The sequence below is a fragment of the Narcine bancroftii genome, chromosome 2 (assembly GCF_036971445.1).
Source record: "Narcine bancroftii isolate sNarBan1 chromosome 2, sNarBan1.hap1, whole genome shotgun sequence".
Classification (NCBI taxonomy): Eukaryota; Metazoa; Chordata; class Chondrichthyes; order Torpediniformes; family Narcinidae; genus Narcine; species Narcine bancroftii.
In genome coordinates, this window is record NC_091470.1 from 197,651,981 (window position 1) to 197,674,731 (window position 22,751).

At 44.2% G+C, this 22,751-nt stretch overlaps 2 protein-coding genes across 6 annotated transcripts in view; both read left to right on the plus strand.

Annotated features, from left to right (window-relative positions):
- Positions 1–210: 210 nt before the first annotated feature.
- Positions 211–1,260, plus strand: LOC138752581 (P2Y purinoceptor 3-like). The gene has a single exon (XM_069915371.1). It carries the CDS (start codon positions 211–213, stop codon positions 1,258–1,260), a length of 1,050 nt encoding a protein of 349 aa, XP_069771472.1.
- A 14,441-nt stretch (positions 1,261–15,701) lies between these two features.
- Positions 15,702–22,751, plus strand: part of LOC138754937 (P2R1A-PPP2R2A-interacting phosphatase regulator 1-like) — a 63,738-nt gene continuing 56,688 nt past the window's right edge. For 2 of the 5 annotated variants that reach the window (XM_069919975.1, XM_069919973.1), the window contains exon 1: positions 15,702–16,190. In XM_069919975.1, the coding sequence (XP_069776076.1) occupies positions 16,060–16,190 (131 nt within the window). In that variant the 5' untranslated portion in view covers positions 15,702–16,059. The remainder of the gene's footprint in view (positions 16,191–22,751) is intronic. The other 3 variants (XM_069919972.1, XM_069919974.1, XM_069919971.1) reach the window with 2 other exon arrangements.

The following is a 22,751-nucleotide window of genomic DNA, read 5'->3' on the forward strand; positions in this document are numbered from 1 at the left end:
CAGGGGAAACCCACGCAGACCCGAGGAGAACATACAGTCTCCTTGCAGATAATGTGGGATTCGAACCCCACCCCGGCCCCGACCGCTGGCACTGTGATAACTTCGCACTAACCCCTTCGTCGACCGTGCCGACCTGACCTCTGCTCTCTCCATCCACAGGTGCCGTTGGCCTTCTGGGCAATGCTTACTCCCAGTGCCAGTGCCTAGAAGATGTACGACAATGTCACAAACCCGCTGGTTGACAATGGGTCGAGCCAAGACGTCCGCCCCGGCCCCTCGAGCTCCTGCAACAATGACGAATCCTACAAGTACGTCTTCCTGCCAGTCTGCTACACCTACACGTGCATCCTCAGCCTGGCCCTCAACTCCATCATCCTCTGTAGCATCCTCAAGCGGCGCAAGGTCTGGAACTGCTCGCTGATCTACATGTTCAACCTCGCCCTGACGGACTTCATGTATGGCCTGTCCCTGCCTTTCCTCATCGCCAGCTACATCATGCACGACGTCTGGGTCTTTGGGGACTTCACCTGCCGCCTCGTGCGATTCCTTTTCTACTTCAACCTCTACTGCAGCATCTTCTTTCTCACCTGCATCAGCTTCCACCGCTACCTGGGCATCTGCCACCCCATGAAGACCATCACCATGGAGACGAAGAAGACGGCCAGGGTGGTGTGCGTGCTGGTGTGGCTGGTGGTCCTCACCTTGACCAGCCCCATCTTCCACTTTGCCAAGACAGGTGTCTCCAACAACCACACCAACTGCTGGGACGACGCCCTGGACACCGAGTACCCGCACTACGTCCCATACGGGATCATCTTGCACTCAGTGGGGTTCTTCCTGCCCTTCTCCATCATCGCCTGGTGCTACTCCTGCGTCATCAAGACCATCTTCAAGACCATCAACAACCAGGAATTCAAGTCGGCCATGCCGGGTTTGGAGAAGAGGCGCAAGTCAATCAAGACCATCCTCACCATCACCCTGCTCTTCGCCCTCTGCTTCCTGCCCTTCCATGTGACCAAGACCATCTTCCTGATCAACAAGGCTGTGCCAGACGTGGCCTGTGCCACCAAGAGGGTGGTCACCATCTGCTATAAGGTGACCAGGCCCCTGGCCAGCTTCAATGCCTGGCTGAATGCCCTGCTCTACTTCCTCACCAAGGACAAGTGGCCTCAGAACTGCCTGAAGCCCAAGAAGAACGACGACTCCAAGTCTTCGTGGAACATCTTCAAGCCGTTCAACCACATGACATCGCCGGCCTGAGCTGAGCCCATGGAGGAGCGCCCACCCCCTCGCCCCACCCCCTCCTGCCCATGCCCGCCCACCCCTGACTCTCCCTTCGAGGAAACACGAGTGGCTTTACCTCCCCCTCCCATTGAATATTCCTCTTCCTTTTGCATCCATGCAGGATTGACTGTGGTATGGACCACCCACTGTTTGTTGGTGCACCACCGTGGACAATGGGACCTTGGGTTGAAGACAGGATCTTGTGCTTGGGGACTCAAGCGAAGGGTGTCCCTGGAACTGTGACCCTCAATCCCTTCCCATAACATCCTCTCCCCCCCCCCCACTAAGTACCCCACCCTGATCCAAGAGTGTTGCGGAGCTTCTCAGAAGATATCACGGAACCCCTCAGCCATCGGAATATGGAGCAGTTATTTCGAAGAGTTTTATTCCCTGGCCTACCGCAGGAGCTGACAGTGGGGCCTGATTGTGCGCAGAAGGCTCCCCCAAGTGGCAAACAGTTGGTCTGCTTTCCTTGGCAATCTTTGGCTAAGAAAGAGACTATCCAGGAGCTTGAGATGAGCTCGCCTCTGCCTCTGAGCTCTACTCAAAGATATGTTGTGGGCTCCTTTATTCTCAGAGGACAGACAAATCTTCAGTCGAACTCCTCGTTCCAAGGGCAGCAACTTTCAGACAAGAACAGCACTCCCTTGGGGGGGGTCATTCAGGATCTTCTTGTGCTCAAATCTCTGAGGGGATTATTGGACCCCATGATTCTGTGAATCAGATGTGTGTGTGTGTGTGGGAGGGCAAGAGAGAGAGGGAGGGGGAGAGGGAACGAGAGAGTGAGGGGAAAGAATGAGAGGTAGAGGGAAGAGAATAGAGGGAGAAAGAGAGGAAAGAGAGAGTGAGAAGGAAGAATGAGAGAAGGGGTGAAAGGGAAAGAGGGAGAAAGGGAAGGAGAAATGAAAAGGGAGAGAGAAAAAAAAGAGACAGAGAGGGGGAGGGAGAGAGGGAAAGAGAGAGTGAGGGGAAAGAATGAGAGGGAGAGAAGAGAGAGGGAGAGTGAGAAGGGAGAATGAGAAGGGAGAATGAGAAAGAGAGAAGAGATGAAAGGGAAATAGAGAGAGGGAGAAAGGGAAGGAGAAAAGAGAGAAAAAGGAGTCAGGGAGAGGGAGAGAGGGAGAGGGAGAGAGTGAGAAGGAAAGAGTGAGAGGAGGAGAGACAGAGAGAGTCAGCAGTCTTGGACTTTGGGTTCCTTGGCTGTCATGAATTCCCCGGGCAAGATGCAAACCTCAGAGCTGGAACCTTCCATCCACAGAGTTCGGAGTTATGTGCTTGCTGCTGTTTTAACGTTGAGCCGACACCGTTGGCTCCCCTACCCAACCCACCGACACACGACCTGCTTCACTGCCAGCAGCGAGAGGAGGAGCGTGACCTAAAGTCCACCCTGGGCCTCGAACGTGCTCCGCACCTGAGGGACAAATTGGATGGGCCCCGATCGAGGGATCCGCGGATTTCCGAGGCGCCCATCCATATTCGGGGATCTGAGTGTCTGCGTCGGAAGGGCGAATGTATTATAATGCCTGGCTGCGCGATCTAAGTGTTGTGTAAAGAGAGAGGCATAGGGCTTATGGTTTGCTGTGCATTATTCCATCTCTTTTCACCCCCCCTCCCGCCATCCTGCCTGTGGACGGAGTGCAAATGAGGACCCCTCCCTTGGGGCAGAGGGCAGGCCGGTCCCACCTGCAGAGGGTGGCCTCTTCAGAGCCGGGATGTCTGTCGTTGGCCAGCGTGCGGAATATGGGCCCAAAAAGGGCCATCAACAAGGGCGGGCGGGAGCTCGGATGGGCGGAAAGTTGGGGCCAAAAATGGGCGGGGGGGGGTGGGGGGGAAGTGTCGACGATTACATGGGATCGACTATTACGTGAATATATTTGGTATCAACGTAAAAGCAACAGGCACAAAACCATAGATTTTTCAGCCCTTGATGGTACCCACTTTGTTACATTAACCTGTTTATAACATTTAGTGAAGTTTCAGGTTAGTTCTGGACATGATTGACTTGAAATGTTCATTCTGCTTCCCTCCCTGTGGATGCTGACTGACCTGTTGAGTATTCTCAGCAGTTTTCTGTTCTAGTTTAGTGCTCCACGGCCCTGGGCTAATTTCTCGGAGAACGTCTTACCCTTTCAGTCCACTCTTTCTTAGACTGCAAGGGTCCTGAGATGTATGACATTGGAAACAGGAGCAGGAGTTGGCCATCTGGCCTATTGAGCCTGCCCCGCCATTCAATGAGGTCATGGCTGATCCAGTGACAGGCTCATCTCCACTGGGAGCTCAATATGTAAATATAAAGTAAATAAAGCTGTGATTATAATAACATAACCAGTGTCAGCGACTCTGAACCTCCCTATTGGTGTGCATTTTTCCAGCATTTCTTTGATTGCATCCGTGTTAGAATTCCTCGTTCGATGAACGCTTGTGGCCTTGACTGTAGTCAGAAAGGACGGTGGAAGCAGGCCTGACAGGAAGCTTCTGGAGAGATTTGGATTAAGAGTTGCAGGGTAACCCATGGGAGAGAACCAGAACAAACACATTGGGTTGAATGGCCTCCGTGAGGTGTGTCTGGCCTCCGTCGGTTGTGGTCGATGCCTGGTCATCACTGTGGAGTGGCCTCTCCAGGGCGCAAGCCAGGGCAGAGTTGATATGGAGATCCATCTGTTGCCCATGCAGTAGGACCCCCCACCCCCCTCTCCATGCTGATGACAGGACCAAAGGAACAATGAAGGTCGAGGCCATTTGGTCCCGGCATCATCGCAGGAGTCGCCGAGCCGGCGCTGGGGACAACTCGCAGCGGCCTTCAGGACTCCGAGTCCCGGAATTTTCCCACGAGCGGATGTAGCTACAAGGCAGCAAAGGTTTGAAATCGGAGCTTTCCCTCTCCCGGATGAGGTAACAAGCCCCCATCTGCCCGGAGCTACTAGTTTCGAGGCACCAGTGCCCCCCCCACCTGCCTTTGCCCCTTCTCCTGTCAGTGAGAACAACTCCCCCCGGGCCTAAGGAGGTGAAGGCCGGGAGTTGGACCTGGTGGTGAGAGGCTGTTTGAGACGCACACCATGACGAGCGTTTGTGCAGCAGTTCGTCCCCACCACCACCACTCTTCCTTCGGCTAGGACAACCTCTAGAGCTCCTCCGTAAGTTAATAATATCCCTGATCCACACTGCCTTCGCTGAAGATGTACATCAACATTACCCAAGATAAACAATTAAAAAAAAAAGGTCATTGAAGTCCTATTAACCTTAAGCAATTCCATTACAAAGTGAACATCAGCCAGAGAACAAGGATTTACTGAGTTGGATGCGATCCAAAGGTCAAAGGCAGACACGTTGCTATGGGAATCTTGAATAAAAGAGAAAAATAAGGGGTGACTTGTGCATTTGTGGAACTGATCTTTCTCTGACCAACCCAACACGTGGATGCGTAGACTGAAGACTACACAGTTAAAATTATTTAATTCACCTGTGAAAAGTGTAAAGGTCAAATTCACAAATTGGTTAACTCTGATCTTATTTCTCCTCAATTCTCAATGGCGGAGGGAGTCACATGATGGAGTAGTGGCCGGTCGGGGAACTCCAGCCCTCTCTGGAAAAGTTTAAAAAATACAGAGAAAACACAAAGGTACAAACACGAAAATTAAAATAAAGTGAAAGTAAAGGTGGGAAGAAAATGGCAGCGAAGAAAGAAAAGTCGAAAGCAACGGGAAGAAGAGAAGAAGAAAAGACATCGGAAGAAGAAGGTGAAGGCCTTACCTGTCCGAGGAGGCCCGCTGTGGAGAGAGAAGCCCGCTCCCTCAGGTCAGTCGAAGTCCCGAGCTCGGGACTACAAAAATGGCTCGCGGAGCCAAGCAAAAGTGCGCAAGACAAAAAAAAACACTGACAGGAGGGGGGACCAGCTGAGGAGTCGATCTCCACAGCTGAGAATGACAGCCACAGCACAACAACAAGAAGAGAACATAGAAAACCATGAGAACAAGAAAGAAGAGAGTAAAAAGAAATCAAGGAAACAACAGATGACCAACCCAGAGGAAGAAGAAGAAGAAGATAAAGAAATGGGAGAAGAAGGGAAGGGCAAGACAATGGATATATATATTTTTAAAGAATATATGGAATCAGTAAAAGAATGGCAATCACAAGAATTTAGTGAAATAAAAAGAATTAAAAGTACAGAAGAAAAAATGAAATGATTAGAGATGGTCATGTCAGATATAGGAAAAAGAGTGGACAAGGTGGAAGAACGAGAAACAGCCATAGAAATGGAAGTAGAGGACTTAAAAAAGAAATTAGAAGAATCTAATAAAAAAGTTAAAGAGACACAAGAGCTGTTAGCTCAGAAGATAGATATAATGGAAAATTATAATAAAAGAAATAATATGAAGATAGTGGGCCTTAAGGAAGATGAAGAAGGCAAGAATATGAGAGAATTGATAAAAGATTGGATCCCCAGGGTCCTAGGAAGACCAGAATTACAGGAAGAAATGGAAATAGAAAGGGCACATAGAACATTAGCCCCTAAACCACAACCACAACAAAAACCAAGATCCATTTTAGCAAAATTCCTAAGATATACAACAAGAGAAAATATATTGGAGAAAGCAATGAAGAAAATAAGAGAAGACAAAAAGCCACTGGAATACAAAGGTCAAAAAATTTTTTTCTATCCAGATATAAGTTTTGAACTCCTGAAGAAGAGGAAGTAGTTTAATACAGCAAAAGCGATCCGATGGAAAAAAGGATATAAATTTATGCTAAAGTACCCAGTGGTACTTAAAATAGTTATTCCAGGGCAGCAAAACAGACTATTCTCAGATCCGGAGGAAGCACGAAAATTTGCAGAACAACTACAAAACAGACAGAGAGATGAAGACATGTAACGAGAGCAAAAATGACCACGAACTATATGTATGTGTGTATATATATATATATATATATATATATGTGTGTGTGTGTGTGTGTGTGTGTGTGTGTGTGTGTGTGTGTGTGTGTGTGTGTGTGTATGTATATATGTGTGTACATGAGTGTATGCGTATTTAAAAGAAAATATATAGAGTATAGATAAGAATTAATAAGGGAAAGAAGGGGAAGAGAGGAAGTAAGGAGGGAATTAAGAGAGTGACCTTTGTTGTACATGAAAATTAAAATCTTTTCTGGGGGGCTGGGTGGGGAGGAGTTACAGTCACTGCAAAATCAGTTGACGCTTGCGAGTGAATTCGCAAATCCAAATGAAGAGGGGAGATGTGGTTGCCCGACAAGGGATTAAGGGCAACTCAGGAAGGGAGGGGATAGTGGGGTTAAAGAAATTTTAGATAGGAGAATAAGGGAAATGTTTTATGTTTTAGAAATGTTGTCTTATAAAGTGTTCAAAAAAAGAAAGCAGAAATGGATAAGAAAGAAAGGTGATGATGAGGAAATGGAAAGGAAAGATAAACAAAGTATGAAATGGCTATGTTGAACTATATGACTTTAAATATTAACGGAATACATAACCAAATCAAAAGGAAGAAACTGCTAAATTTACTGAAAAAAGAAAAAATTGATATAGCATTCGTGCAAGAAACACACTTAACTGAAGTGGAGCACAAGAAATTAAAGAGAGATTGCATAGGACATGTAACAGCATCATCATATAATTCAAAAGCTAGAGGAGTAGCTATATTAATCAGTAAAAATGTACCAATTAAAATAGAAGAGGAAATAATAGATCCAGCAGGGAGATATGTAATGATAAAATGTCAGATATATTCGTAGTTTTGGAATTTACTCAATGTATATTCACCTAACGAAGAAGATCAAAAATTTATGCAAGATATTTTTTTGAAGATAGCAGACACGCAAGGGAACATACTAATAGGAGGGGATTTCAACCTTAATTTGGATTCAAACATGGATAAAACTGGGAAAAAAATTAACAGAAAGAACAAAGTAACCAAATTTATAATTAAATCGATGCAAGAAATGCAACTTTTGGATATATGGAGGAAACAACACCCAAACGAAAAGGAATATTCATATTATTCGGGTTGACATAAAACATACTCAAGAATAGACCTATTCCTGTTATCAGCTCGCATGCAAGACAGAGTTAGAAAAACAGAATATAAAGCTAGAATATTATCGGACCACTCACCCCTGATATTGACAATAGAGTTAGAGGACATCCCTCCAAGAATGTATAGATGGAGATTAAACTCCATGGTACTTAAAAGGCAGGATTTTAGAGAATTCATTGAAAGACAAATTAAAATGTACTTTGAAATAAATACGGAATCAGTGAAAGATAAGTTTATACTATGGGATGCAATGAAAGCGTTCATCAGAGGGCAAATAATAAGTTATGTAACCAACATGAAGAAGGACTACAATCAGGAAACAGAGCAGTTGGAAAGGGAAATAGCAAATATAGAAAAAGAATTAGCAATGAAGGAAGACACAACTAAAAGAAGAGAATTGGCAGATAAAAAAATAAAATATGAAACACTACAAACATATAAGGTGGAGAAGAACATAATGAAGACAAAACAGAAATATTATGAACTAGGAGAAAAAATGCACAAAATTCTAGCATGGCAGCTTAAGACAGAACAAACTAAGAGAATGGTATTGGCATTAAGGAAAAAAGACAAACAAATCACATATAATCCAATGGAGATTAATGAAAACTTCAGAGAATTCTACGAACAATAATACCAAACTGAAAATGAAGGGAAAGAAGACAAAATAGATGAATTTTTAACTAAAATTGAACTACCGAAATTACAAATAGAGGAACAAAATAAATTAACAGAACCATTTGAAATAGTAGAAATACAAGAGATAATAAAAAACTACTGAATAATAAAACACCAGGAGAGGATGGATTCCCAATAGAATTCTATAAAACTTTTAAAGATTTATTAATTCCTCCCCTCCTGGAAGTAATCAACCAGATTGATAAAACACAAAGCTTACCAGATTCATGCAAAATAGCAATAATTACAGTAATACCAAAGACAGGGAAAGATCCACTCGCACCAGCGTCATATACACCATTATCTTTACTTAACACAGATTATAAGATAATAGCTAAACTATTAGCAAACAGATTAGCCGACTATGTACCAAAAATAGTAAATCTAGACCAAACTGGATTTATTTAAAAAAGGTGAACAACAGACAATATTTGTAAATTTATTAACTTAATTCTTGCAGTAGAAGGAAATAAAGCTCCAACAGTAGCGGTTGCTTTAGACGCAGAGAAGGCCTTTGACAGAGTAGAATGGAATTATTTATTCAAAGTACTTAAAAATTCAGTTTACCAGAGAAATATATTAATTGGATTAAAGCATTATATAAGGGGCCATTGGCAAAAGTGACAGTAAATGGATATATATCAAAACAATTTAACTTAAGCAGATCAACAAGGCAGGGATGCCCACTATCGCCCTTATTGTTCGCGTTAGCCATAGAACCACTAGCAGAACTGATAAGAACAGAAAATAAAATAAAAGGGATAAAAATAAAAGACAAGGAATATAAAATCAGTTTATTTGCAGATGACGCTATAGTATACTTAACAGAACCAGAAATATCAATAAAAGAATTACATAAGAAATTGAAGGAATATGGAGAAGTGTCGGGATACAAGATTAATGCAAATAAAAGTGAAGCAATGCCAATGAATAATGCAGAATTCTCAAAATTTAAGAAAGAATCACCATTCAGATGGCAAATGCAAGGAATATGATACCTAGGTATTCAAATAAATAAAAACTTCGGCCATCTATATAAACTCAATTATTATCCACTAATGAAAAAATTACAGGACGACTTAGAGCATTGGAAAGACTTACCACTAACAGTAATAGGAAGGATAAATTGTATTAAAATGAACATTTTCCCAAGGATACAATACCTATTTCAGGCATTGCCAATACACTTGACGGAGAAATTCTTCAAGGAGTTAAAGAAAATAATAAGGAAATTTTTATGGAAAGGGGGAAACCAAGGATAGCACTAGATAAATTAACAGAATGGTATAAACAAGGAGGCTTACAACTGCCAAACTTTAAAAATTATTATAGAGCCGCACAATTAAGATACCTATCAGATTTTTATCAAACAAGGGAAAAGTCAGATTGGACTAGATTAGAACTAGATAAAATAGGGGAGAAGATACCTGAACATATATTATATAAATGGGATGAAAAATTGGTACAACGTTGGAATTCTCCAGTATTACATCATCTGCTCAATATTTGGAAGAAGATTCATGTAGAAAGGAATAAAACAAATTACCAACTACCAAAACTAATACTGACGCAAAATCAGCTAATCCCTTTTATAATAGATAACCTTTCCTTTAGAGAATCGGAGAAAAAAGGGATCAAAAGAACAGAAATTTGCTTTTCGGGAAATAAATTATTATCCTTTGAACAAATGAAGGATAAATATAATATAACTCACGATACAGTGTTGGCATACTACCAACTGAAATCCTACTTGAAGGACAAATTGGGAAGCAGTCTGAGGTTACCAGAGGGAAGTAATTTTGAATATGTGATTACAGACACAATGGTAATCAAAAAATTTATAACAAACATGTATATTAAATTACAAGGAAAGGAGAATGAGGAAACAAATTGTAAAACTAAACAAAAATGGGAACAAGATCTAAACATAAAGATAAAGAAGGAAACATGGGAGAAGTTATGCTCAGGAATAATGAGAAATACAATAAATACGAGATTACGTATGATACAATATAACTGGATACACAGGCTATATATTACACCTCAAAAGTTAAATAAATGGGACCCAACAGTATCGGACAGATGTTTTCGCTGTAAAAAGGAAATGGGAACAACAATTCATGCAATCTGGACATGTGAGAAAGTAAAAAATTTTGGGAAGATCTAAACCAGATATTAAATAAAATCACAAAAAGCAATATACCAAAAAACCCAGAGATCTTCCTCCTAAGTAACATAAAAAACAAAGAATTTGGACTTGATTTGGATGGTGCACAAAAAAGATTTGTTATGATAGCCCTAGCTGTAGCAAAAAAATGTATTATGTCAGCCTGGAAATTAGAAGATTACTTGAGAATACAACAGTGGTATATAGAAATGAATAAATGTATTCCATTAGAAAAAATAACATATAATTTAAGAAATAATATTACAATATTTGAACAAATATGCGAGCCATACATGAAACATAATAGAGAAAACCTACCAGGGACATCTACCACCTAAAATGACAGAAGGAGAAGAGAATGAAAAGAACTGACTCAGTGGAATTTCTTGCTTATTTTTATTGAGTGACAACATTGTTTGACGTGTTTAATGTGTCTTAGATTCTGAACTTTAAATGAATGGGAGGGGAGGTAGGAAGGGTGGGATGGGAGGAGGGAGGGCGGGGGGGGAGAAAATGACACTGTGTATATTTGAAAAGGAGAATGTATGTATCTTGATCAATGTGGTTTATAGTGTGAAAAATAAAAAATTTAAAAAAAAACTCAATGGCCTTGCAACCCCGAGAAATATATTCACCGTCCCAATGCCAGTGGTGGTCCCGACAGCAGGTGGTCTCCATTGGTTCACCCCCAACCACTGTACCAAGAAGGTCTAAAATAGTGGATGTACTGTAATGGTTGAATTTTTTGGGCCAATTTTTCAGGTCAAATTTGGAAGGGGGGGTGTTGACTTTTACACAGGTCTTTATTTGTTGATTGTGATAAGTACAAGGCATTGGGAGCTCGGATGGACGGGATCGGGTGGTAAGTCCGCATTAGGGGTGTCGGGAGCTCGGATGGACGAGCGGCGGGGACCGAGTGGAGAGAGTCTGTGTCTGGGGTGTCGGGAGCTTGGATGGGCAGGCGGGTGGTCAGGGCTTTGGGAGGTCTGGTGGGTGGGCGGTCAGGTCATTGGGAGCTCCCGTGGGTGGGAGGCTGGGGCAAAGGCCCACAGTCAGGGCGGGTGGGTGTCAGGAGCTCGGGTGGGCGTCTGGAGCTCGGGTGGGTGGCCGGGGCCAAGGAGAGAGTCTGTGGCTGGGGGGGGGGTGTCAGGAGTTCAGGAACTCAGATGGGCGGGCGGTTGGGGCCAAAGATGTGGGGGGGGGGTCGACTTTTACATGGGTCATTGGTGAAACATATGATTTTTGGGCCGAAAAAGGGGGTGGGTGATGACTACTTCATGAAATCAACTATTACACAAGTATATAATTGCCATCAACTTAATTAAACAGAGGTTATACCAAAGGTTGTTCAGCCCCTGATGGTAACCCACTTGTTGCATTAACCTGTCCATAACATTTAGTGGAGTTCCTTATTCTAGATTTTATTCTAGAGGTTTTATGATAAAAGGTCATTTTGACTTGAAATGTTCATTCTGTTTCCCTCCCCGTGGATGCTGACTGTATTCTCATCAAATTCCTGTTCTATTTTAGTGTGCCGCAGCCCCAGGCTAACTTCTCAGCGACCCTGACGGTCCACTCCTTTTCGATTGCAAGGACAAACATCTTTGGCCGAGTCCTTCCCTCATCTCCTAAGATGTATGACATAAGAAATTTTTTGGCCTGTTGAGCTAGCCTTGCCGTTTAATGGCTGATCTGATGATCAGCTCATCTCCACTGACCTGCCTTTTCCCCATATCCCTTAATTCCCCTACTCTGCAAAAATCTTTCCAACTTGGTCTTAAATAAATTTACTGAGGTCACCTCTGCTGCTTCAATGGGCAGCAAATTCCACAGATTCACCACCCTCTGGGGAAAAGCAGTTCCTCCTCATCTCCCTCCTAAATCTACTCCCCTGGATCTTGAGGCCATATCCCCTAGTTCTGGTCTCCCCCACCCATGGGAACAACTTACCCACCTCTGTCTTATCTCTGCCTTTCATGATTTTATATGTTTCTATAAGATCCCCTCTCATTCTTCTAAATTTCAGTGAGTACAGTCCCAGACGAATCAATCTCTCCTCATAGACTGACCCCCTTTATCCCTGGAATCAGCCTGGTGACCCTCCTCTGCACCATCTCCAAAGCCAGTCCATCCTTCCTCAAGTAAGTGGACCAGAACTGCCTTTCGTGTGCCAGATGCGGCCTCACCGGGACTGTGTACAGTTGCAGCAGAACTTCCCTGCTCCTAAATCCAACCCCTCCAGTGGTGAAGGCCAATGTTCCATTGGCCTTCGCCATATCCTGCTGCACCTGCAAACCAACCTTTTACGATTCATGCACAAACCCTCCCGGGTCCTTCTGCATGGCCGCAGGCTGCAATTGATTACCATGGACCTTTGTCCACTCACTGAACCTATCTCTATCTCCCTGCGGACTCTCCGCGCAATTGGCTTTTCCACTCAATTTAATGTCATCAGCAAACGTCAATACTGTACACTCTGCCCCCTCTTCCAGATCGTTAATGACCTGCCGGTTCTGACATGATTCTGGTGAACCTTCATTCCCCCTTTTTTCATACAGTGACCAGAAATTTGTTTGGTGTCTCAAATACAGTGTATGAAGAGTCCCTGTTCCTCATACCAGCAGCAGGGGAAAGTAGAACACCACAATAGCTCTGGAACTTAAATAACTCTGAATAAAAAGCTGGAGGCAATGGAATAGAGTGCCCTTGGTTCATTGTGGCTCCTGGAGAAAGAAAATCAGCCTTCCTCAGCCAAAACTGCTTGTACGTGGCATATAGTCTGGCAACAACTCCATAAAAAGCCAGTTAGGGTTTGTCCTCAGGAATGATACCCATATTCTGTGAAATGAGAGAAGCCTTCAGCATTAGTGGTACAGTGCCACAGCGGTTAGTGCTGCTGTTCCCACATCTCCTGGGATCCCACCTTCCGGTGCTGTCTGTGTCCAGAGTTGGTGCCTTCTCCCTGTGATGGTGGGTAGGTTGTTCCTCCCTTACGCCCTGACTTCCTTCTGCATCTCAATAACCTGCCGTTATTCAGCTACAGTCACATAGTGGCAAAAGCATCAAAAGGGTTAATTTGCGAGAGAGGGAGAGAGAAATGGAGAGGGAGAGAGTGTGAGATAAAAATAGAGAGAGGGAGAGAGAAATAGAGATAAAGAGAAAGAGAGAGGGAGAGAGAAAGAAAAATAGAGATAGAGAGAAATAGAGAGAGAAATAGAGAGAGAAAGAGCGAGGGAGAGAGAGCAAGAAAGGAGAAAATGTGAGAGAGAGAAAAATAGAGATAGAAAGAGAGAGAGAAATAGAGGACCTAGTGGGCCGAACGTTCGCCTTCTTCTTCACGATAACCAAATTTACCTTTGCCAGTTTGGGCTCGTCCCAGATATTGGAGATTTTCATCCAACGATCTCCTCCAACTTTCCCAGCTTCCCTTGTTGCAGGTTTGAAATTCAAGGACATCTCACAGTCTGCTCTTGGGAGATTGAGCCTACTTCTGGTCACCATGCAAGAAGGGGTATAAATATTCACAGCCACGATCCCAGAACCAGCAGGTTCTACATCTCAGAAGGCTACAAAAGGGTTTTAAAAAAAAGACGTTTCCGTTTGCAGGCGAGGGCCAGACAAGTCGCTGAGAAAGTTCACGGGAGATGAGGAGAGACTTCTTTCCTCCAAGACCATTCTTGTGGAGATGGGATGCTGTTGACACACACGAAAGAGAGAGAGAGAGAGAGAGAGAGAGACAGGGATGGGAGAGTGGAAGAGGGTTATGTAACAGAGAAGCACTAGCATGGATTAGTTAGCTGGGGCCAATGGCCTGTTCCTGCTCTGCACATTCGATATAATGTCACATACATCAGCCTTTGTTGTTTAAGACCATAAGACATGGGAGCAGAAATAGGCCATTCAACCCATCGAGTCTGCCCCACCATTCAATCACAAGCTGATCCATTTCCCCACTCAGTCCCACTGCCCGGCCTTCTCCCCGTAACCTTTGGTGCCCCTGGCTAATCAAGAACCTCTGCCTTAAATACACCAAATGACCCGGCCTCCAGAACCAAATCGCTCAGATTTCACCACTCTCTGGCTGAAGAAATCCCTCTGCATCTCTGTTCAAACTGGACACCCTTCAGTCCTCTTGCCCCGGACTCAAGAATTTAAGAAACAACCTTTCTACATCTACTAATGACTATGCCTTTCAACATTTGAAAAGTTTCAATGAGATTCCCCCTCATTCTCCTAAATTCTAACGAGTGCAGTCCCTCAGGTTAGTGAAAATACTTGAAGGAGAGGAATATGACAAAAGCAAATATTCTTTATCTGTTATTGATACTGATTGGTGATTTTATCAGGATAAATCAGGAGGTAATTCTTGTTCTTATGTTGATTGCATTATCTCTTCATAATGGGTTTACTGCACAATAAAATTCTCAAATGTTTACACCTCAAGATCGTGCCTGGTAATAATTATTCCTCCTTAAGTGAGAAGGAAAATAAATAAAGTGTTCTCCGGTCCTTGGTGTAAAAACATGCAGACACACAACCAGATATAACACACATACAAGCAAAACACATACAGGATAAGCTTTCCATCTTTTACAAATAAATAAACATTGAGTCATGAATGTAAGACACAGCTGGCGTGACATTGCAGCACCAGCGATCAGGACCAGAGTAAGGGGCATGCATGTTCTCCCCATGTCTGCGTGGGTTTTCCCCGGGGGCTCCGGTTTCCTCCCACCCTTTGAAACACACTGGGGGCTGTAGGTTAAGGGGGAGGGTGTAAATTGGGCGGCACGGACTCGTGGGCCTGTTACAGCATGTTTAAATTTATTTAAAGTCTCGGAGGGTGAGTGCCAGCGGTTCCTTTGGTCGTTCAGCGTTCTCACTGCCCGTGGGGAGAAGCTGTTCCTCAGCCTGGTGGTGCTGGCTCTGATCCTCCTGTATCTCTTCACCGATGAAAGATGCCGTGCTTGTGGGGGGGCCTCGACAATTTTGCGCCCCCTCTTTAGACAATGATCCCAGTAGATCACTTTAATTGGATGGGGGGAGGGAGGGAGACTCCAGTGATCCTCTTTGCCATTTGTGGTCTTGTGGATTGACCTCCGATCCATTTCTCTGCAGCAACCGAACCACATGGTGAGAGCTCCTGTAGAAGGTTGACGTGATGGTGGCCGGTGGCCTTAAGTGCACCTGCTGTTGCGCCTTCCTGACAAGAAGTTGTGAGTCCGCGACAAGTCACTAGTTAAGTGAACTCCAAGAAACTTGGTGACATCTAGATTTACTAAGCCCTCTCTCCAACATGATCTGTATAATTCAGATATATTTTGAATTATCACAATTTAATCATGAATAATAGCTGAATGGAAATGAGGGTGCTGGGACTCGAACCGACGACCTCTCGAGATTGCTACCAGTAAAACCATGTTAATTCAAAGGAGCCCCATCGGGCGCCATCTTTGATTTTACTTGAGAGGATGCCAAGGACGTCAAAGCGTGCCCGAATCGTGCGTGTTACGTCATAACGCAGCGGGCGTCGGCGTGGGTCAGGTGCCCTCCGCAGGAATTGTCTGGAACAGCAAGATGGAAACTTAGCAACCGGGCGGCCCGAGCGAGCCAGGGCTTTGGCGCTTGCTGAGGCGGAGACGTCGCTTGCCCGCCTCCCCCCCCTTCCTCCCTCCCTCCTTTCACACTCCACCTCCCTCACTCCACCCCGCCGAGCGGCGAAGGGAAAAGGGTGGGGGAAAAAAAATGAAGGAAACTCGGAGCCGCGACACTTGCATCCTCTAAGCGGTGGTCGGGGAGGGGGAGCGGCGGACGCGGCGCCCGAGGTACGCGAGCCTGAGGCTTTGCGGCCTGGTGTCCACTCCCTCCCCCCCCCCCCCCTCGATGGCGCAGGAGGAGCGGATGGAAGTGGACCAGTGCGCCTGCGCGGCGGCGAGCGGGGCGGTGCCGGCTGCTGGCGGTGGAGCGCCGGCACTGCGCAGGTCCAATAGTGCCCCAATGATCAGCAATATCAGGTAATGGCTGATCTTGTTCTGAAAACTTGTACGTTAATATTTGAAAATGTGTAATATTTGCTTCTAATATAAAGAGTGCACAATGTTAGAAGCATTTCCCATATTTAAAAAAATAATATATATTAACCTATGCTGCGGCCAAATATTATCAAATAACTTTCAAGCTTAAAGTTGTTTGTGTATAATTCTAATCTCTGTGCTTTAGGAAGGATGTGAAGATTCCTAAACGAACAATGAACCATAGACACTGACTTTTTCTTGCCTAATTTTTATTTATCTTTGTAAGGTGGTTTGTATAAATGTTTCCACTATGAGAGTTGCTGCAAAAGAGCAAATCCCGCGACGTGTCCATGGCCATGAATTCTGAAGGCTCTAGGAAGGTTTCAAGGGCACTGGCGAGTCCTCACTTGGAGCACTGGCGAGCAGTTTTGGGTTCCTTGTTTGGGAAAGGATGTGCTGTCGTTGGAGAAGGTTCAGAGGAGGTTCACTGGGATGAGTGCGGGTAGGAAAGGGGCATTTGATGGCCTGTATTGGGAGGGGGGGAACTCAATGAAGCATTTGAATATAGAAAGGTTGTTTACCACGGTGGGAGAGTCTAGGACCAGAGGGCACAACTTCAGGATTGAAGGGCATCCACTTAGAACAGAAGCACGGAGGAATTTCTTTTGCAAGCGGGTGCTGAATTTGTTGCCACAGGCGGTTGTGGAGTCCAAAAGTAAAACATGAAAATCGGCATACGCTGTGGTCAAAGTATCATCAACACTGGAGAAACTCAGCAGGCCAAACAGTGTACTTTATGAAGCAAAGGTACATAACCAATGTTTCGGGCTTGAAAGGCCTTCGTCAAGGTATGGACAAAATGTCTCCAGGCACCTGAACGAAATGGTGGGGGGAGGAGCACGGTCCTGAAGGGAGGGTGGATAAGGGAGGAGGGATGGCTCTGAATGGAGAGGGAAGGGGGTGGAGAGCTGGCAGAAATAAGACAGAGGGAAGGGAGGGAGAACATTTTCTGTTCCAGTTTCTCCTTCCATTTAGACCAGGGGTGGCCTACCTTTAAATTTTTAATTTTGACAAACAGCATGGTAACAGGCCACTTCAGCCTGTATTGTACCCCAGGTATTACATACCGGGGTAGTAAGTTAATTGGGTGGCATGGACTCATGGGCCATAATGGCCTGTTACTGTGCTGTATGTCTAAATTAAAATTTAAAAGGTTGGCCACACCTGTTTTGGAGCCTTAGGTCTGTAATGTATTTGTCCACTGTTGTGAAAACAGAGCCAAAAGAATGTGGGTCGTCAGGGAAGTTGATGACTTCATCTGTCAGATGTGCATCCAGTTGCAGCTCCTGACAAACCGAGTTAAGAAATTGGAGCTGGAGTTGGATGAACTCCGGATAAATCTGGAGGCAGAGGGGGTAATAGACAGGAGTTACAGGGAAACTATCACACTGAGGAGGGTAGATGGATGACAGGAGAGGGAAAGGGAATAGATAGGCAAGAGCAAGGCAACCCTGTGGCCATTCCCCTCAATAACAAGTATACCATTTTGGATACTGTTGAAGGGGGGACCTGCCAAGGACAAGCCATGGTGATTTTTGGCACAGAGTCTGGTCCTGTGGCTAACTAAAAAGGGGAGGAGAAGAGGGGAGCTGTAGTTAGGGGGTCAGATAAGAGGTTCTGTAAAAGAGATTGCGTATCCCAGATGGTATGTTGCCTCCCTGATGATAGGTCCGGGATATCTCAGATAGAGTTTATGACATTCTCAGGAGGGAGGGTGAGTAGCCAGATGTCATATGTAGGGGCCAATGACATGGGTAGGAAGGTGAGGAGGACCTGCAAGGAGACTTCAGGGAGTTAGGCACTAGGTTGAAGGACAGGAGCTCCAGGGTTGTGATCTTAGGATTACTATCCATGCCATGTGCCAGTGAGGTTAAAGATAGGAGTATAATGGAGCTTAACACGTGGTTAAAGATGGTGCAAGAGGGAGGGCTTCAGGTTTCTGGATCATTGGGCTTTCTTCCAAGGAAAGTGGGACCTGTTCCGACAGAGGAGGGTTTGCATATTAACTGGAGGGGAACTAATGGCTTTGTGGGAAGGTTTCGTAGGACTGCTCCGCTAGGTTTAAACTCGATGTGCAGGAGGTTGGGAACCAGACTGCCAGAACTGAGAGAGGAGGGAAAAGATTGTGTGAAAATTGCATGCACCGTTAGAAGTCAATGGGTTGTATGTGGTGGAAATTTTATAAAGTGCATCTTTTTCAATGTAAGGAGTATCGTAGGAAAGGCAGACGAGCTAAGAGTGTGGATTGGCGTGTGGAATTATGATATTACTTCCATTAGTGAAACTTGGTTGCATGAGGGGTAGGACTGGCAGCTCAGTGTTCTAGGATTCCGTTGCTGTGATGCAATAGGATGAGGGGGAGGAGCAGCATTGCTTGTCAGGGAAAATATCACTGCTGTGCTCAGGCGGGTCAGACCAGAGGGCTCGTCGACTGAGGCTATATGGATGGAGCTCAGGAATGGGAAAGGTATGACCACACTCAAGGTGGTCATATACCGCCCAATAGTCATTTGAGAATTGGAGGAACAAATCTGTAGAGAGTTAGCAGACGGGTGTAGGAAACACAAGGTTGCGATAGTAGGATTTTTATTTTCCACATATTGACTGGGACTCCCATACTGTAAAAGGGCTGGATGGTTTGGGGTTTGTCAAATCTTTTCAGGAAAGCTTTCTAAATCAATATATAGATGCACCAACTAGAGAGAGCGCTACATTGGATCTCTCATGAGGGAACGAGACAGGACAGGTGATAGAAGTATGTGAAGGGGAACATTTTTGGGTCCAGTCATCCCAATGTCATTAGTTTCAAGTTAATTATGGAGGATAGGTCTGGGCCTTGGATTGAGATTCTGAATTGGAGAAAGGCCAATTTTGAGGAAATGAGAAAGGATGTAGAATGCGTGGATTGAAAAAGGTTGTTTTCTGGCAAGGATGTGCGAGGTAAGTGGAGGACCTTTAAAGGTGAAATTTTGAGAGTATAAAGTTTGTATGTTCCTGTCAGGATCAAAGGCAAGATTAGCAGGCACAGGGAATATTAGTTTTTGAGGGATATTTGGGATGTGGTTCAGAAGAAGAGAGAGGTGTATAACAGGTGTAGGCAACACGGAGCAAATAAGGTATTTGAGGAGTTTGAAAAAATGCAAGAAAAACCTGGAACGAAGGAAGAAATCAGGAAGGCTAAAAGAAGACATGAGATTGGTTTGGCAGACAGTGTGAGGGAAACTCCTGAGGGTTTCTACAGGTATATTTAGAGCAAAAGGACAGTAAGGGATAGAATTGATCCCCTTGAAGATCACAGTGGTCAGCTTTGTATGGAGTCAAAAGAGATGGGGGAGATTTTTTTAAACATCTTTATTCACTCAGGCACAGAATTGTGGGAAGTAAGGAAAATAAGCAGTGAGGTCATGAAACCCACACAGATTAAAGAAGAGGAAGTGCTGCCTTAAGCAAATAAGGGTGGATAAATCCCCAGGGCCTGACAAGATATTCCCTCGGACCTCGAGGGGGGGGGTTAGTGTAGAAATTGCAAGGGGTCTGGCAGAAATATTTAAAATGTGCTTAGCCATGGGTGTGGTGCCGAAGAATTGGATGGTAGCTCATGTTGTGTTCCATTGTTTAAAAAAGGCTCCAAATGTAACCCTGGAAATTATAGGCCGGTGAGCCTGACGTCAGTAGTAGGTAAATTATTGGAAGATGTTCTAAGAGATTTGATGTACAAATATTTGGATAGCCAGAAACTGATTAGGGAGAGTCATCATGGCTTTGCGTGGTAGGTTGTATTTAACTAATGTTAGTTTTCCAAGGAGGTTACCAGGAAAGTTGACAAAGGAAAGGCTGTGGATGTTGTCTACAGGTATTCCCTGACTTACAACTTATGTGACTTGCGATGAAAGTAGGAGCCTATCTATGGAAGTTAACGCCTATGGTAGGAGTGGCCAATCTCTCGCGAGAGCTGGCCTTGGTGGGCGCCATGTAGTATTTGATGAATGATAATACAGATAAAGTGCATTTCCGACATGTGTCAAGTTTGAGATACAACCGGTCAGTCAGAACAGAACATGGACGTAAGTTGAGGAATACCTGTACGTGAACTTTAGTTATGCCTTTGACAAGGCCCCACACAGAAGGTTAGTCAGAAAGGTTCAAACGCGAGGTATTCACGGTGAAGTAATGAACTAGATTTGACAAAAGCTGGATGGGAGAAGCCAGAGACTGGTTGCTTCTCAGACTGGAGGCTGTGACTAGTGGGGTGCCTCAGGGATCAGTGCTGGAGCCATTGTTGTTTGTCATCTATATTAATGATCTAGATGATAATGTGGTCAATTGGTTCAGCATGTTTATAGATGACACTAAGATTGTTGTGGACAGTGAAGAAGCTTTTCAAAGCTTGCAGAGGGATCAGGACCAGCTGGAAAAAGGGGCCGAAAAATGGCGGATGGAATTTAATGCAAACAAATGTTAGGTGTTGCATTTTGGAAGGAGGACGTACACGTTAAATGGTCAGCCACTAAGGAGTGCGGTAGAATAGAGGGATCTGAGAATACAGATACATCTAATGATAATACTATTCTCTGGATAATTCCCTGAAAGTGGTGTCACAGGTGGGTAGGGTTGTAAAGAGAGCTTTTGGCATCTTGGCCTTCATAAATCAAATTATTGAGTACAGGAGCTGGGATGTTAAGGTAAAGTTGTCTTGGACTTTGGTGAGGCCAAATTTGGAGTATTGTGGGCAGTTTTGGTCTCCTAACTACAGGAAAGATATCAATAAGATAGAGAAGATTCATTAGGATGTTGCCCGGACTTCAGGAACTAAGTTACAGGGAAAAGTTAAACAGGTTAGGAATTTATTCCCTGGAGCATAAAAGAATGAGGGGAGATTTGATTGAGGTATTTAAAATTATGAGGGGGACAGACAGAGTAAATGGTGATCAGCTTTTTCCACTGAGGGTGGGTGAGACACAAACCAGAGGACATGGCTTAAGGGTGAAAGGGGAAATCTGAGGGGGAACTTGTTCACCTAGATCCTAGAGAGTGGTGGGAGTGTGGAATGAGCTCCCAGCTGAGCTGGTGAATGTGGGCTTAATTTTAACATTTGAGAGGAATTTGGACAGGTACATGGATGGGAGAGGTATGGAGGCCTGTGGACTGGGTGCAGGTCAGTGGGACCAGGCAAATAAAAAAGATCGGCACAGACTAAAAAGGCCGAAGGGGCATGTTTCTGGCTATAGTGTTCTATAAGTGTCCAATTATTCCACCAGGTTTTTGTTTCCAATTATAACTTCCCCTGTTTCTTCCTGTGAAGTACTGTATCTACATTTATTTTCACTAATTCTGTTCTCTTCAATTGTTTATAGAAGTTGCAACAGTTTTCTTGTGCTTTGCAAGTTTACCTCTCCTAGACCATCTCCTTACTATTAATCAATTTCTTTTTTTTTGTCCTCTGCTGAGTTCAAAACTCCTCCCAGCCCCCTGGTGTTTTTTTCTGGCAGTGTTACATTCATCCTCTTTGGATGTAATACGTGATCCCGAATTTCCTTCATAAGGCATGGTAGAGCCCTCTTTCCTGTAATTTTTGTCAGTCGGGAATGACTAATTGTCATAATTTATGTCCAGGTTATGGAATGCAATTCAGATATTGCGGTGCAATAATACTCCTGCTCCTATTTCTTATGTTTATGTTTGAGAGAAAGATAGAACTAGAGGAAAGGAGACAGATAGATTGGGATGGGGGAGGGGTGCTAACAGAAACCAGAGAAGTCCACATTAATGTCATCTTGTTGGAGTGTGCCTAATACTGAACCCATTAGTGTTATATATAGAGAATTTAGGTTAAAATGGCTTAAGTTAAAATGTGATGATTAATCATAAAAAGGGAAGCCAGAACGGACAGGGAGCTTACTAGCAGCCAAGGACAAAAAGTTCAGCTGGATATGTTTTTTTAAACATATCTTTTCATGGTCATAGTGAGAGACATGCAGGAGACAAAAGATTGATAAGAAGGGTGAGAAACAGAATTTAGTGTATGTAGAGTTCACAGCGTACGTAACGAACGTGATAATTAAAAATGCAGTTGTACTTAGAATGCTTTTGCAATACTAACCAATTAAAACAGTATTAATAAGAAGGGGAAGGGCAAACAACAAGGGTATAAAAATCAATGCACTGTATGTATCGGGGCTTAACTGGTGAGAAGCCAGTTGAGTCCAACTCTGCAGACTTGTAAATAACGCTTGTCGTGTCATCAGTTTTAAAGAGACTCATGTGTGAGAAGTTTTATTTCTGACAATTAGTAGGTTGGGAGTTCATTGAAGGAGGTAACTCATAGGATTGTAGCTTGAAGTTATTGTGACACTGGAAGTGGTGACAGAATTTTTAAGAAAATGCTGAAATTATAAATCTACCAGGTTTTGCAAAGGAGGGCAAAAAGTTGCTGGATGTGTGTGTTTCGCCTGGCTTTTGTAGGACTTGCAGACCACATTCACATAAGCATCTTGGAACACT

Excerpts from the sequence above, each read along its gene's own strand:
- LOC138752581 (XM_069915371.1), top strand. The coding sequence starts at position 211 with ATGTACGACAATGTCACAAACCCGCTGGTTGACAATGGGTCGAGCCAA.